Raw genomic sequence first — 15917 nt, 5'->3', positions numbered from 1 at the left:
AGCAAGAAGCAGACTCCCAGCTGAGCAAGGAGCCCAACACAGGACTTGATCCCAGAATGCCAGGATCATGACCTGAGCTGAAAGCAGAAGCTTAACCAACTGAGCTACCCAGGTGCCCCTGAATATATACTTCTTTTAAGCAAGTTAGCACTAAAACAAAATTCCAGTTACCATATTCTGATTCCAACCTTTTTATATTATCAATTGCATCAGGACACAAAAGAGCATCTTTGTACTCACTACATTTAAAACTACTTACAATGGCTGACATAACACTACAAATTCTTAGAAGAGACAGACACGGTTCATGTTCAATTTGTATAAAACCAGACATTTGTGTTAGGAATACATAACAGGAGCATATTCCTGAAGACATATACAGATACAGAATAGAGAGAAATACATGGTAGTATAGATATACCTAGTTAAGTAACAAATTCTATGTATTAGTAAGAATACATCGCCAAGTACCTCAATGAGGAAAAGGGGAGATTTGCCAAGTACCTCAATGAGGAAAAGGGGAGATTTGCCAAGTACCTCAATGAGGGAAAGGGGAGATTAAGAGTCAATTAACTAACAGAAGGAAAATAAAAACAAGGTGGAAAGATCACTGGGGAAAAAAACAAAGTGAAAGCAGAATTAGAGTAAGAAAGATAAGCCTCAGTTAATGGATCTTCAGATAGAATATATATTTAAAAGCGTTAAGTACATCATTACTAATATGTGTAGAACAGAATATAAATAATGGGCAAGAAAAGAAAAAGTACCGAAGGAAGCAGGACTCAAAGTAACAACCTACCCACAGCAAGGAGGGATATAAGACAAAGAGTGAAAATAAAAACTGCTGTAATGTGGCCCTCAAAAAAACAGATAAATGAAAAGCTTTCTGGCAGATGCCATTAAGAGCAAAAAGGACAATAAATTCTACTTTATGCCTTTAAGGATTTTTTTAAGCAATTGTTTTGAGTTAATGGGACAGATCCCAGTAGCGCTCAACATAAGGTATGCCAATAGCATCCATTAGTTTTATGGCCTTCAGCGCAAACTAAAATTGTGAACCAAACATATTCAAAAAAGCCAACAGGGAAGAAGGGCATTTTAATGACCACAGTGGAGTCCCATGAGCAGCATTTAACCAAATAGAGAGCTACATAATGTTTCAAAGATAACTGAACTGCAGGAGAGAGTCTAGCTCCAAGGCACTGTGACTCCAGAATGTACGCTTTAGATAAATGACTGTACACACAAATATTAGTTGATTATATACTTGAGCAAGAACCTCAAGTATTCTTTAAAATAAAGAGAAACAGGGATGCCTGGGTGGCTCAGTTGGTTAAGCGTCTGCCTTCGGCTCAGGTCATGATCCCAGGCCCCACGTCTAGCTCCTTGCTCAGCAGGGAGCCTGCTTCTCCCTCTGCCTGTTTGTGCACTCGCACTCGCTCGTGCTCTCTCTCTCTCTCTCTCTCGGACAAATAAATAAAATCTTTAAAAAAATAAAATTAAATAAAGAGAAACAGCTACACATCAAGGAGCTCCTCAATAAAGTCCAATAAATAACCTGCTGGATTGGGGTAGGGGTGAAAGTCTTTGAACATTTTCCTAAGGCTAATTTTGAGCTTTAAAGGGAAAAACTATATGTTCCCTCAAGCAGCGAACACAAAATAACAAGAAAATAATTTTATACCATACTTACCCCCCAAGCAAGTCTGCAGTGTCACTTTGTTGATTCATATTGACAACCCTCAAACGGTGGCCTTTTAAAAAGAAAGGGCAAAAGGGTCACTCTGAAAATTTATATCCAGTGATCCGTAAGGGTGTGTGGGCATAGGCAAAGGGCAAATCTTTAAACATAACACTTCCTCTGATTCTCTTATTTTGCTTTCAGGAATTTCAACCATCCAAAATTTTCACCTAACCCAGAAAGATATGTACAAGAAGATTCATTGTGTATTATCGTTCTAGCATCAGATAACTGAAAAAACAAAACAATCCTTCAGTAAGTCAATGTCTATAAATTAGAATTAAATAAACACCCCGTATAGAATATTATTATTTGGCCATTAGCATAGAAATGAGGCAGCACTCTTTTTAAAGATGTCCAAATTGCTTATTAACTAAATGCAATACATAGACTGTAACCCAATTTTTTCAACACAAAACCAAACTTAAATGTTTATATATTTGCAGACCATAGTTTAGAACCAAAAAAAAGTTAATACCAAGCCATTAATAGTGGTTATCTCCAGGGGAAAAAAATTCCATTATTTCCAAGGCAAAAATTTCCAGTGGTGATTTCCAGGCAAAGTGGAGTGGTGGCACTTTTTAAACTCCAGCATTTTGTGACTTTTTATGTAAGGGGGGGGGGGAGGCAGTCAGTGTGAAATGCTTATTGTCTGAGGGCAGAGTGCTTCCCCTCTAAGTTACCTGTAATGTGAGCCAAGTACTGAACAGTAGAGGTTTTGCCAGTCCCGGTCTCTCCCACCAGCAACACAGGTTCCCCTTTGCTAACGCACACTGCGAGCTGTTCAATAAGAACAGAGGATGGCCTCGTAGGAGCAAAAGTGAGCTTCTCCCTGGGAAGGGGAAAACAAGTAAGCAGTCAGAGAAGCAGGCTACAAGTTTTTCTTAAGTGTTGTTGTGAGGAACCAGATTTTCCAGACTCCACAAAAATGAGAAGACAACTCATAGTAGCTGTCTTCATACTATAAAACAGATATCCCTATAGCCTATGCATTGCAGAATTCATTCATTCTACAAACACTGAGTATTTATACACCTGGTACTTTACTAGACTCTGGAGATTCAAAACACCAATAAGATAAGACATTATCTGTACTAGGTATATCATCTTAGACAAATTACTTAGCTTCTCTTAGCGTTGATTTCCTCACCTGTAAAATTTGGATCAGAGTTACTATTTGTGGTGGGTTGAATAGCCTTCCCCCACAATTCATGTCCACTCAGAACCTATGAATGTGACCTCATTTGGAAAGAAAGTCTTTGCAGATCTAACAAAGTTAAAATCCTATCATACTGGGTTTAAGGGTGAGCCTTAAATCCAATGACTGGTATCCTTACAAAGACAGACATAGACTTAGAAACATAAACACACAAAAGACAGAAGATGATATGGCAATGGAGATAGAGATAGGAGAGACGAAACTACAGAGACAAGGAACACCAAAGATTGCTGGTAGCCATCAGAAGCCAGGAGGAGGCAAAAGCCTTCAATGGAAGTGTGGCCCTGCCAACACCACAATTTCAGACTTCTAGTCTCCAGAACTGTGAGAAAATAAATGTCTGTTGTTTCAGGCTACCAAGTTTATCGTAATTTGTTATGGCAGCCGTAAGACACTAATAAGTTAATTTGTAAAATTATTTTAACCGCTACATGAGAAAACATATGCAAAGCACTTAGCACAATATTAGGCGTATAGTAAGTATTTAATAAATGGTAAGTAGATCTCAGAATCTTGTAAAATTCCAGCCTTCAAGGAATTAACAGACTAACATTAGGACCTCATCTGACTTTCCAGTGAGGCTTACTTTGCTAAATACACTACAGTGAATAAAATTAAATACATTTTTGCTAGTCCTGAGTCCCTAATCACCCTCATCACCTCCTTCACCTGTTAATATTTAATTTCACAGAATATCCTTTAGAAAAGCACTGCTTCTTGCCATCCAGCACAGTGCAGAGATCACCGTTCACACGTAGTTTGCTCGGACACAAGGAGCTGGACTAGTCAGTCCTTCTGTCGTGTTCCTCACGCCCCACAGTCTCAGACTAGTTAGAGCCTATTTACCTCTGTATGTGGACAGCCTCACTTTGTTTCTGTAGAAGCCGCACTCGACCCACTTGCACATCTAGCTCATTGATCACAATTTCCGGTTTATAAAGCTGACAGAAGAATTCGGCCTATGGGAAGGGACAGAGTAAAATTCTGTAAAGTCTTAAAAAAATAAATTCTATATACTCTTCAAACATTTCCTCATCCTGTGGCTTACTGTGTCCCTCTAATTAGCCCTTTACTAAGAAGCAGCTTCTACTTCCAACATAGGTGAGTTAGGCTTAATTATGTCTTTTTTAAAATGTTCTGAATTTCTAATGTTTTTTAAAACACTGATCACAAATGCTTCCCTGTGATGGTACTTTTTATTCATTCAAATAAGCCCTGCCTATATCTAAAGTGAACACACTGACATATTCCAATAGCAAATGAACATAAAGTTCTACTCCGAAAACTTATGGAAAAAAAAAATCAATGATTTTTCTTCAGCTATACTTTTCTCTGCTTTAGACTCTAAAATAATAGAGGAAACAGTGACTTGAATGAACCATGGTACCTCTGACTACAGCCAAAACACAAAGAGAAGCTGTGACAGATGCTTCCAGGGTATCTACCCAAGAGCCGTTCCTCTCATCCTTGTCCCCAACCCTAAGAATCCAGATTTTACTTAGCTTTAGGGTAGGAATGAAAGGGGCAGCAAAGTTTTCTGGGAAACTGAATCTCTCTTCAACCACATGGGATAAATACTGATCAATCTAACCCAACTGTGGTAGTTTCTGTTTCTTTTTTTTTTTTTTTGCCTACTCTAATTATTTATTATTGAAGCCCCTTTTAGAGGTGTTCTGTCACCTGCAGCTAAAACCATCCCAACAGTTTCAGAATCCTAAGGAGCACCTCTATTTCAGTTCCTGACATAAGGTTTTTTGAGTCATCATTTATTTGGGAATGCCAGGTATCTGCCACAAGATGGGCCTCAGACATTTCTCTAGCTACCACCACCACTACTGAAAGGCTCTCTCCTCCAAAAATATTTATTTTGAAATAAAACAAGAATGGCAAAATATTAAAAATGTCAGCAATGAACCTAAGTAGTATTCTTTGTACTATTCTTGGTGTCCACTGGTACTACTCTTCTCAATTTTTCTCATGTTTGACATTAATGAAAAGTTGGAAAAAAATCTAATCATGCATAAAACTACAGACAAAAGTGTTTTTTAGTTCCAGTCCTGAGTCTACAATCTACGGAATAACACACTCATTAAAACACTGGAAAAAATAAAGCATGCATTTGATATAAAGTACAAGGCGGCTCCCTTTAAGAATGTAGAACACATCAAGAACTACTATCTAAGAGATAGTGAGAGTTTATGTCCATGAAAGGCAATAATGAAACTACCAGCTTTGAAAGAGGAGGTAGTTATTGCAAAGGACCTGGTCCAGCTAAAGGACCAGAGACTAGCAAGCAAAGTAAATAAGTAAAATTAGCACTACATACCTTTTTCTTGGAAATGTTCAATTTGCTTCCAATGATTTCTGCCATTTTCAGTTTGCTTGTATGCTTAGAAAGCATTGCTGTGAAACAGTCCAGAGCCTATTAAAATAACCAAGGTCAATGCTAACTGATTTTTTTAAAAATACTACGTTAATAACAGAGGACCACTATCCTGCCTACAAAAAGAACAAAAAACCCTGCAGGAACATTTCTACAAGACTAAGGAGAGTAGAAATAAGGTACCAGCCCTAGACTCAAGAACCTTACCGTAATAGAGATAGTATACAAACAAATGTGAAGGCTTTACTTTCAGAATACTGGTTAATTAGGGGAAAAAAACAAACAGAAAACGCTTCATTTTACAGGGCGCCTGGGTGGCTCAGTTGGTTAAATGTCTGACTCTTGGTTTTGGTTCCGGTCACGATCTCAGGGTCCGGGGTTCAAGCTCCACACTGGGCTCTGCACTAAGCAGGGAGTCTGCTTGAGGACTCTCTTCCTCTCCCTCTCCCCGCCCCAACTCTCATTCTCTAAAATAAACAAATAAATCTTTTTTTTTTTTAAGCTTCATTTTACAAATCTGAAATTCAGGCAAAAATAGAATTAGTGTTAATCATTAAGTCTATGGTTCATGGGGGAACTGACTCCTAAGCCATGGAAGTAACACCAAAAGATTACTTCCTAGCTGTAAAGGAAAACTCTTGGTGCGCAATAAAAAGATCACACTGTCATTACCCTAGTCTAGTACTCAGTCTCAGCAACTACTGATAGGCCAACCAGATATGTCTTCTTTTTCTAAGTAAAAAACGTGGGGCTTGACCTCACAACCCTGAGATCAAGAACTGAGCCAAGGTCAAGAGTCGGAAGCTGAACCGACTGAGCCACCTAGGCACCCCCAGATACGTGTCTTCTGACGTAATGAAATATAAAGTACGTATCACCACCAAAAGTAAATTCTACCCAAAAAAGTTTGAATTCGAATACATTAAGCATTTTGCTAAACTTCTATTTACAGGGAAGACAAGAGAGAAAATGAGAACAGAAAGGATACCATGAGTGTGGTAAACAAAGAATACATTTGGTTCCGCTACCACACCAAGTGTAAAATATCAATAAACTTAATGTAAGCATTTAAAAAAGAGAGAGAGAATTTATCCAGTTCTTGTCCCTTTTACCTGGCACAGAGCTTCAAAAACCCTTGGAATTACCAGGAGTAAGAAGTGTCTTTTTTTATTCACTAGGGCCGCTCTGGACCACACTTGAGTTTATTAAGCTAAGCACGGTGACTCTGGATCGGCCTTTAGGTAGTTTAAGAGAGGGGCTGGCCAGGCAATAAAGACCAAGTACTAACCTAGAGGGTTGAAACTTTCAGTTCCACCCCTAACCTCTGGGACGGAGGAGGGACTAGAGATTAAGCTCGATCATATGGCCAATGACGTAAGACCTAATAAAATGCTAGACATTCACAAGACTACCCCCACTTTAGACTCCAACTGCAAGTCTTGGGGCCACCCACACTTGTGACCTATCAACTAGGGTCTACACTAACTCCAGGTAGTCGGTATCAGAACTGGATTGAATTGCAGAACACTAGTTGGTGTCAGAGCAGTGAAGTAACTAGATAAAGCCAGAAGGTGGAACATTTTGCAAAATTGGCCTCATCCCTTTTCAACAAGTTAGTATCTATAAAGGGGGGAACCTGATATAATAAAAGCATCCTTAAGCTCATATGCACAGAAAAAGATCTGGAGGTACCTAACTGGCTCAGTTGATTGAGGATTTGATTCTTGATCTTGGGGTCATGAGCTCAAACCCCATGTTGGGTGTAGGGATTACTAAAAAATAAAATCAAGAAGGAAAGGGAAGGGAAGGGGAAGGGAAGAGAGATCTGGAGGGAGATACACCAAGGTGTCAAAAGTGCTGGGGAACGTCTAGATGGGGGCTGTTTTTATTTTACTACTTTGCTTTCCTATATTTTCCCATTTTCAACAATACATATATATATATATATATATATATATTGTTTCTATATTAATAAAATACCTGTACACAAATGTTTAGACCGGCATTGCTCGTGATAGCCAAAAGGTAAAAACCACCCAAATACCCATCAATGAATAAGTGGATAAAAAAATGTGGTATACCAATACAATGAAATGTTATTCAGCCATTAAAAAAAAGAATGAAGTACTAACACATGCTATAACATGGATTAACCATGAGAATATGCTGAATCAAAGAAGCCAGATACAAAGGTCACATATTGTATGATACCATTATATGAAATATCCAAAATCAGCAAATCTATAGACAGATGGTTATGCAACAGTTTTATTTTAAAAGTACAAAACAAAGTTATCTCTAAGAAAGATGAGAAATTTAGGAGAATGAGAAAGCGAGTTCACGGGAGAGAAGAACAAGATTTAAGGACTGGTGCACAGCATTTCAGGGTTCAGCTCACCATAAGTGTGAACTCCAAATGTGCTTTCTTTCTACTCAAAATAACTTTGCCAAACAGAACGAGACTCCAAACCAAATTGGGTCACTACTCTCCTCAATCCCGGCTGACAGAAACCAGAACACTTTATTTTTTATTTTTTTGAGAGAGAAAGAACACACACGCATGCATGCAGGGGAGAGGGAAGCAGAGGGAGAGGAAGAGAGAGAATCCTAAACAGGCTCCACGCCCAGGGTGGAGCCTGCTATGGGGCTCAATCTCACAACCCTGAGATCATGACCTGAGCTGAAACCAAGAGTCAGATGCTTAACCGACTGAGGCACCCAGGTGCCCTTAGAAGCCAGAATACTTTATAATCAAAATTGGTCACTGTTTTAAGAGCCCACAGATCTTCAGACAGTACCACTTTTATTTTTAAGCAAGCAGGAATAAATCTCTCCGTGTTCTTACTGAATACGGCAAAGTTGTAATTCAACGGAGTTTCCCTCCCAAACAACACATTTTTTTGCCCAAGCCCAGCATAAAAGGCTATATTTTGTAACCCCCACGTAAATTTCTCTGGACTAAAGCAAGAGGCCCTACAAAGCAGGTGGAGGGATCAGACAAAAAAACTATCAAACAGACTATGAAATTATATGTAGAAATAAATACTGAGCATTTTTTAAAGTAGACTCCATGCCCGAAATGGGGCTTGAACTCATGACCCCAAGATCAAGAGTCACATGCTCCACTGACTGAGCCAGCCAGGTGTCCCAACTACTAAACATTTTAGAAACACTTTATATTTTACAACATTATTATCACCTGGGAGATTTTCTTTTCATTTTACCTTTAATTTCAGTGTCAGTTTTACTCTACCTAAACTATCCTTACTTGTAATTTGTAGTAACATGTTTCAAAACCAAAAAATATTTATTACTCCCAATTAGTTTTAAGGCAACATTAGTTCAGTTTTAACTAGCTATGGATGATAAACACAAAAGAAAAATTCTGATAGCAGCCAAGAGACAGAAAATAACAATGAAAATCAACAGCTTTACAGAGTAGAAAGAAAACAAACAGGAAGACTGTATCTTACCTCTTGAAAAATATTTAAGGATGCTGATGAAGACAGACTATCAAAACAATGGACAATCCTATTACACCAATTCAGTAGATCCCTTTAAAAAAAAAAAAAAAGGCAAGGTAATAAAGGACCATAGGCCAAAGACATCAAAGGCATCAGAGTTAAAGTCAATCTACTTAAGTCTGGGGAACACCTGACAATGAAGTCTGTTTCTCTGGCACTGTAAAGATAAACAGTCCAGGGGAAAAGAATAAGTGAGGGGTCCCACCCACCAGGAGGTGACTTATTGCACATTTTACCCCAATCCATGACAGACAAGGTTGGGGGGGGGGGCAACTAACTCTCAGAGCAAACTCAGGGGAGTTGCCCATTCCTAATGCTCATTTCTCAAAGGGCAAGTCAACCACCAAGAATAAAAAGCAAAGGTACAGAACTCACTGTATATAACAAAGTACAAGGGTCTTATTTAAGACCCCCAACTGTTACAAAAGAAAAGCTAGTGAAAGAATTATGTCAGTAAATAATCTCAACTTTGGCTTTTAAAGCAACTTTCTTTCTTTCTTTCTTTTTTTTAAGTAGCCTCCACATCCAACGTGGGGCTTCAATTCATGACTCTGAAATTAAGAGTCTCATGTTCTACCGACTGAGCCGGTCAGGTGCCTCCAAAGTTATTTTTTAAAGCTAAAATAACATTACCTTTATAAGCCTTCCTAATCATTAACGAGAAGATCTGAAAACAGGATCCAACACCATGAAGCAGTCCACAGGTCTAATTTCAAAACCGGACCACTCATAACCATTCAGTGCTAGCTGCTAAGAACTTTTAAGGGAAGCGATTTTTAAATTATCAACTCAAGGGGCACCTGGCTGGCTCAGTCAGTGGAGCATGTGACTCCTGACCTTGGGGGTCGTGAGTTCGAGACCCAAGATAGGCGTGGAGACTACTTAAAAAAGAAATAAATAAAATATCAACTCAACAGTGCTTAATCCAGTACCTTAGAGATAATTCTCTTCCCTCGAGGCTTAGTCTTTTGTTTTCTCTTCTAGCTTCTGAAACTTCCTCAGGTGCCTGTTCACATGTAACAGAACTATCACTTTGAGAGAGATGTTTCTCTCCAGTAAGTTGGATGTAAATGTCAAGCAGGTGATCCGTTACTGCCAAGAGGCTGGGATATCTGTTCTGAAGAACCTGACAGAGGGAGGGGGAAAAAAAGCAAAGAAAATTTAGCAGCAGACTCAGTGATTTTTAAAAGCACATGTAAGGGGCACCTGGGTGGCTCAGCTGGTTAAGCAGCGGCCAGCTCTTGATTTCAGCTCAGGTCATAGTCTCAGGGTCCTGGGATCAAGCCTGGCATTGGGGTCCATGCTCTGGAGTGAGTCTGCTTGAGGATTCTCCTTCTCCCTCTCCTTCTACCTCTCCCCAAGCTCACTCTCGCTCATTCTCTCTCTCAAATACATAAATCTTCTTAAATAAATAAATAAAAGCACATGTAAATTCCTGCTAATATTAGTCAAGCAAAAAATGAATTTCTCTATGAAATCTGTACAAGCATAGTAGTCTCCCAACACCCCCAGTGGATGCCTGAAACTGCAGATAGTACAAACCCTATACATACTGTTTTTGCAAAACAGACATACCTGTGATAAAGTTTAATGTATAAAATAGGCACAGTAAAAGATTAACAGCAATAATAATAAAATAACAATATACTGTAATAAAAATTATATGAATGAGGTTTCTCTCAAAATATCATGTACTGTGATAATGTGAGATGATAAAATGCCTACATGATGATATGAAGTGAGGTGAATGACACAAGCATTGTGATGCAGTGTTAGGCTACTATTGACCTTTTGACAATACATCAGAGGAAGGACCATCTGTTTCTGGACTGAGGTCGACCATGGGTAGCTAAAAGCACAAAAAAGCAAAACCAAGGATAAGGGGGAACTACTGTATAAGAACTTCTGCCCGTACCCACACCCCTTTCCCCCTCAAAGACCATAACTTTTTTCCTAGCCAGAACACAATTATCTGGCAATCTCACCATTTACACAACTTAGGGTGTAGAAGCCAGATGGGAAAAGGGTCTCCAAGCAACATATACATGCAAGTTTCAGGAATTCACTCACTGAAGAATCCTGCAAGAACTACTTCCACTTTAATTTTAAACACAATTCCAGGGGTACCTGGATGGCTTAGTTGATAAAACATCCAACTTTTGACTTCGGCTCAGGTCATGATCTCAGGTTGTGAGATTGAGCCCTGAGTTAGGGTCTGCACTGAAGGGGGGAGGTGGAGGGGGGGGGGTCTGCACTCAGCAGGGAGTCTGCTTGAGATTCTCTCTCTCTCCCTCTGCCCTTCCCCCCTGCATGCTTACAGGCACACACTTTCTCTAAACAAATCTTTATAAGTAAATAAACAATTCTAGTAAGGTTTGTTAGGTCATTTCTCAGCAAAAGCAATCAGAAGCGGTTAACAGGAAAACAGTAAAGGAGCTAACATTTAGTACTGATAAAAAGCAGCTGATCTTTACATAGCAAACAAGAGAAATTAAAAAGCAAAAGATGTAGTCCTATTTACTTCAATAATTACTGAGAATTTTGCACAATAATACTTGGTGCTCATAATATTGGATTCCAAGCTTTTACAGTATAGATTTATTCAGATAAATCTATTTGAGAAGGAAGGGAAATATGTATATATTAGAAATATTGTCTGAGGTGCCTGGCTGGCTTAGTCGGTGGAGAGTGAGACTCCTGATCTCAGGGCTGTAAGTTCCAGGCCCAGGTTGGGTGTAAACATTACTTAAAAATAAAATCTTAGGGGCGCCTGGGTGGCTCAGTTGTTAAGCGTCTGCCTTCGGCTCAGGGCGTGATCCCAGGGTCCTGGGATCGAGCCCCACATCAGGCTCCTCTGCTGGGAGCCTGCTTCTTCCTCTACCACTCCCCCTGCTTGTGTTCCCTCTCTCGCTGACTGTCTCTCTCTCTGTGTCAAATAAATAAAATCTTTAAAATAAAATAAAATAAAATCTTAAAAAAAAAAAGAAAAAGAAATACTGTCCTCCAATAGACTTAAATTAGCTTGAAAAGTGTACTGTGATTCCAATTTGAGTATGAAATGTCCACTTATTTTGTATATGTAATGTACACATATTTACAAAAACAAGGATCTACAACCTTTTAACAATATCATCTTAAGTAGTAGAGATCACAGATTTTAATTCTTCATGTTGTTTTACTGAAGGACAAGAAATACTGCTGAAAACGTATTTCAGGTAGATTAAAAATTAACACAGAAAAAGAGTAACAAAATCAGTAAATTTAGTTAAATGGATACATGGATCTGTTTTAAATTAAAATACAGAATATACATTTTTATGTAGAGAGAGAACATTTATAAAGTTGGTCATATTCATGATCTTAGTTAACACAAACAAAATAGAGATAATTTCCATCACCCCCTCCTTTTTTTAAAAGATTTATTTATTGAGAGAAAGGGCATGTGTGTATGTGAGTAGGGGCAGAAGGAAAGAGAAAATCCAAAGCAAGCTCCATGCTCAGCCAGACACAGGGCTCAATCCCATGATCATGAGATCATGACCTGAGCTGAAATCAAGAGTCGGATGCTGGGGCACCTGGGTGGCACAGTCATTAAGCATCTGCCTTCAGCTCAGGGAGTGATCCTAGTGTTCTGGGATCGAGCCCCACATCAGGCTTCTCCGCTAGGAGCCTGCTTCTTCCTCTCCCACTCCCCCTGCTTGTGTTCCCTCTCTCTCTGTCAAATAAATAAATAAAATCTTTAAAAAAAAAAAAAAAGAGTCAGATGCTTATCTGACTGAGTCACCCAGGTGCCCCTTCATCACCCTTTAAACAAAAAGTTCCCCCATGTCCCTTTTGTAATTAATCCCTTCCCCCCACACCCCTGCCTGTGGGAATTAGGAATTAGATTCCAATCCCTATGGATCTGCTTTCAAGTCTGTTATATAAATGGAAACATACAGGATGTAGTGTGTAGTTTGGTTCTCTTACTCAGCTAATGTTTTATGATTCATCTAGACATTACTGCACGTATCACCAATTTAGTCCTTTTCACTGCTGAGTAGTAACTTCATTATGTAAGCATGTATATTTATCATCAGGGTGGGAAAAAAAGCTATTTTTATTTGGAAAAAAGAACATTATCAGTTTTACACTTCAGTGAGGGTTCAGCTATTTGGAAAAGAAGTTCTGAATAGAAAAGATCTATACAGGGTGCCTGGGTGGCTCAGTCGGTTAAGCATCTGCCTTTGACTCAGGTCATGATCTCAGGGTCCTAGAATCGAGCCCTGCATTGGGCTCCCTGTTCTGTGGGGAGTCTGCTTCTCCGACTCTGTCTGCTGCTCCCCCTGCTGTGCACTCTCTCTCTGACAAATAAATAAATAAAATCTTTTTTTAAAAAATCTATATATACCCACAAACTAGTCGTTTTCTTCCTTAGCCAAAAAATACCTTTTCTTTATTACCATAAATGTAAAAAATTTAAAACTATGTCATTTAATAAACTAATCTGACATAATATGGCTCTATTATCAATTTAATATGTATTTTGGAGATTCATTCCTTTAATAAGCACTTATTAAGTACCCACTTTATATCAGGAACATAAGGGGTAGGAAAACAAAACCAACAGGAATATAGTCCACCCTTAAGAAATAGCATCTAGTATAAGAAGCAGATATGCTAGCAAATCAAAACTGCAATGTGGTCAGCCCTCCTTGGAGACCCAGGAAAGTTCCATGGAGAAGTTGAAACTGGCAGAGGTCATTAATGGCTGTGAGTGGGCACTGCCAGCAGAGAAAGCAGGCATTCTAAGGCACCAGCACCTAAGACATGACGGCACATTTCAAGGTGTACGGAGGAGACAGTATTTGAGAAACTGCCAGGGGTGAATTCCTGGCACTTATTAACTATAAAGACTTAGCACTATATAAACTGCTCATTTTTTAAAGTATAATTTGTTATTTCAGCAAGAAGTCAAAGACAAGGGGCGCCTGGGTGGCACAGTGGTTAAGCGTCTGCCTTCGGCTCAGGGCGTGATCCCGGCGTTATGGGATCGAGCCCCACATCAGGCTCCTCCACTATGAGTCTGCTTCTTCCTCTCCCACTCCCCCTGCTTGTGTTCCCTCTCTCGCCGACTGTCTCTATCTCTGTCAAATAAATAAAAAAAAAATCTTAAAAAAAAAAAAAAAAGAAGTCAAAGACAATCTTTTTTTTTTTTTTTAAGATTTTATTTATTTGACACAGAGAGAGAAAGTAAGAGAGAAAGAGCACAAGCAGGGGAGTGGCAGGCAAAGGGAGAGGAAGAAGCAGGCTCCCCGCTGAGCAGGGAGCCCCCGCAGGACTCTATCCCAGGACCCTGGGATCACGACCTGAGCCAAAGGCAGATGCCCAACCGAGACACCCAAATGCCCCGATCTTTTTTTTTGTTTTTTTTAAGTAGGCTCTACAGCCAGCGTGGAGCCCAACACAGGGCTTGAACTCATGACCCTGAGATCAAGACCTGAGCTGAGATCAAGAGTTGGATGCTTAATCAAATAAGCCATCCAGGTGCCCCATTCAAAGACAATCTTTCTAGGCATAAGATGATTGGAGTTGGCAGCAACAGAAATGTAGTTCCTTGTGCTCCTCCATGAGATCAGCTTAGGAGATTATTTTATTTCCTGAATAATGCACCCAAGAGTTTAAGCCACCAGTCACTTACTCAGGAGAGTGCTATTAGAATTTATTAGTAAGTCCAGAAGCTTAAGAATAAGTGAACTCCTCAAGGTAAACTAAATACGATATATATAATTCAAGGGAGGGGGTGAATGCTCCTGTTGTGCTTCCTGTGAGATAATGATTCACAGCTGTTCATGACAGGAATGGAAAGATGAAAATAAGTAGCAGTCAGTGTTATTCTCATCCTTTCAATCCTCCAAAAAAAATCACACCTAATGCATAAAACCCTTAAATTCATCTAGTAGCTGTTCCCCTGAACAGGTTTATTTTATTAAAAAAAAAACAAAAAAACAAAAACAAAAAACAAAAAAAATCACACCTAAATGTAAACTTCAGACCTCTTCTTTAAAGAACAGAATGGCAATTTAGGAATGAAAACTAAACACTGAAATTTCTACAACTGCAAAACAAAGAGCTGCACGATGGCAGAGCAATACAATAAATGCTTACAAAGTGCGAGGCGGAGTGGATGCTGGGGACAAAAAGGTGAATAAGTTACTGGAGGAGCTATTGTTGAGGGCAGCAAAATGGGGATACGCAGACAGAGAAATAGACAACTGGAAACTAGAGTGAGATAACAAACTCCTAAGTCCAAAATAGGCTGCAGACTTATAAAATCACACCGGTAAGACAAGGCTTCTGGAAGATTACATGATCAAGCTTTTTCCAGTAATACGGTGAACTAGACACCCTGAAAATCCCTCTGCATTTTATAAACACTTAAAATGCTGGATAAAATATTTGGTAAGGTTGCCTTGTGTCACTTATTCATCTAAAAACTTACGCCAAGAAAGAACAAAGCATCCTTTCCATGCCTGTATAATCACTGACAGAACATTATTTGCTATGCTCCAAGAAGAAGCGTTGTAGAATGGGAAGCTTTCCAAGTGAGGGGGCAGATATAAGGGGAAAGTGGGGGTTAGCAAGGTAAAGAGAGGTACACCTCTTAAATGTCTGAGGATAACCACCAATACCACAAAATGAATCAATGTAGAAAATCTAAAAAATAATTTGTCTCAATTTTCATTAATACCCAGAACAAAACGTGCTGTTGAATGTGAAAGATATTAGTTACAAAACAACTTAGATTTTTTTTAAAAAAGGATCTTTGGAAACAATTGAGGATACTTGAATATAATCTGAGAATTATATGGTATTGAGGCATTACTGATCATTTTATTGGGTATAATAAAGTTATTGTGATTATATGTGAAAAGGCCCTTAAATCTTTGGAGATGCATTAAAGTATTCAGGGATGAAATGTTATGGGGTTTGCTTTCAAATATACTGGCAAGGAAAAAATACTAGATGAAGTTAATGCAGTTGAATGTTAGTACATTAACTGTTAAATTT

The 15917-nt window shown here is 39.0% G+C and overlaps 1 protein-coding gene across 2 annotated transcripts in view; it reads right to left on the bottom strand.

Moving 5' to 3' along the window:
• Positions 1-15917, bottom strand: part of MDN1 (midasin AAA ATPase 1) — a 165461-nt gene that overhangs the window by 121743 nt on the left and 27801 nt on the right. For both annotated transcript variants that reach the window (XM_026511808.4, XM_057311195.1), the window contains exons 10-15: positions 9800-9993; positions 8817-8898; positions 5287-5382; positions 3807-3919; positions 2425-2573; positions 1694-1754 (exon numbers count right to left, since the gene is read on the bottom strand). In XM_026511808.4, coding sequence (XP_026367593.2) covers positions 1694-1754; positions 2425-2573; positions 3807-3919; positions 5287-5382; positions 8817-8898; positions 9800-9993 — 695 coding nt within the window. The remainder of the gene's footprint in view (positions 1-1693; positions 1755-2424; positions 2574-3806; positions 3920-5286; positions 5383-8816; positions 8899-9799; positions 9994-15917) is intronic.

The sequence above is a fragment of the Ursus arctos genome, unplaced genomic scaffold, assembly GCF_023065955.2.
Source record: "Ursus arctos isolate Adak ecotype North America unplaced genomic scaffold, UrsArc2.0 scaffold_13, whole genome shotgun sequence".
NCBI classification, from domain to species: Eukaryota; Metazoa; Chordata; class Mammalia; order Carnivora; family Ursidae; genus Ursus; species Ursus arctos.
Note: the sequence above shows the minus strand (reverse complement) of the source record. Positions and strands in the feature narration are given on the sequence as shown.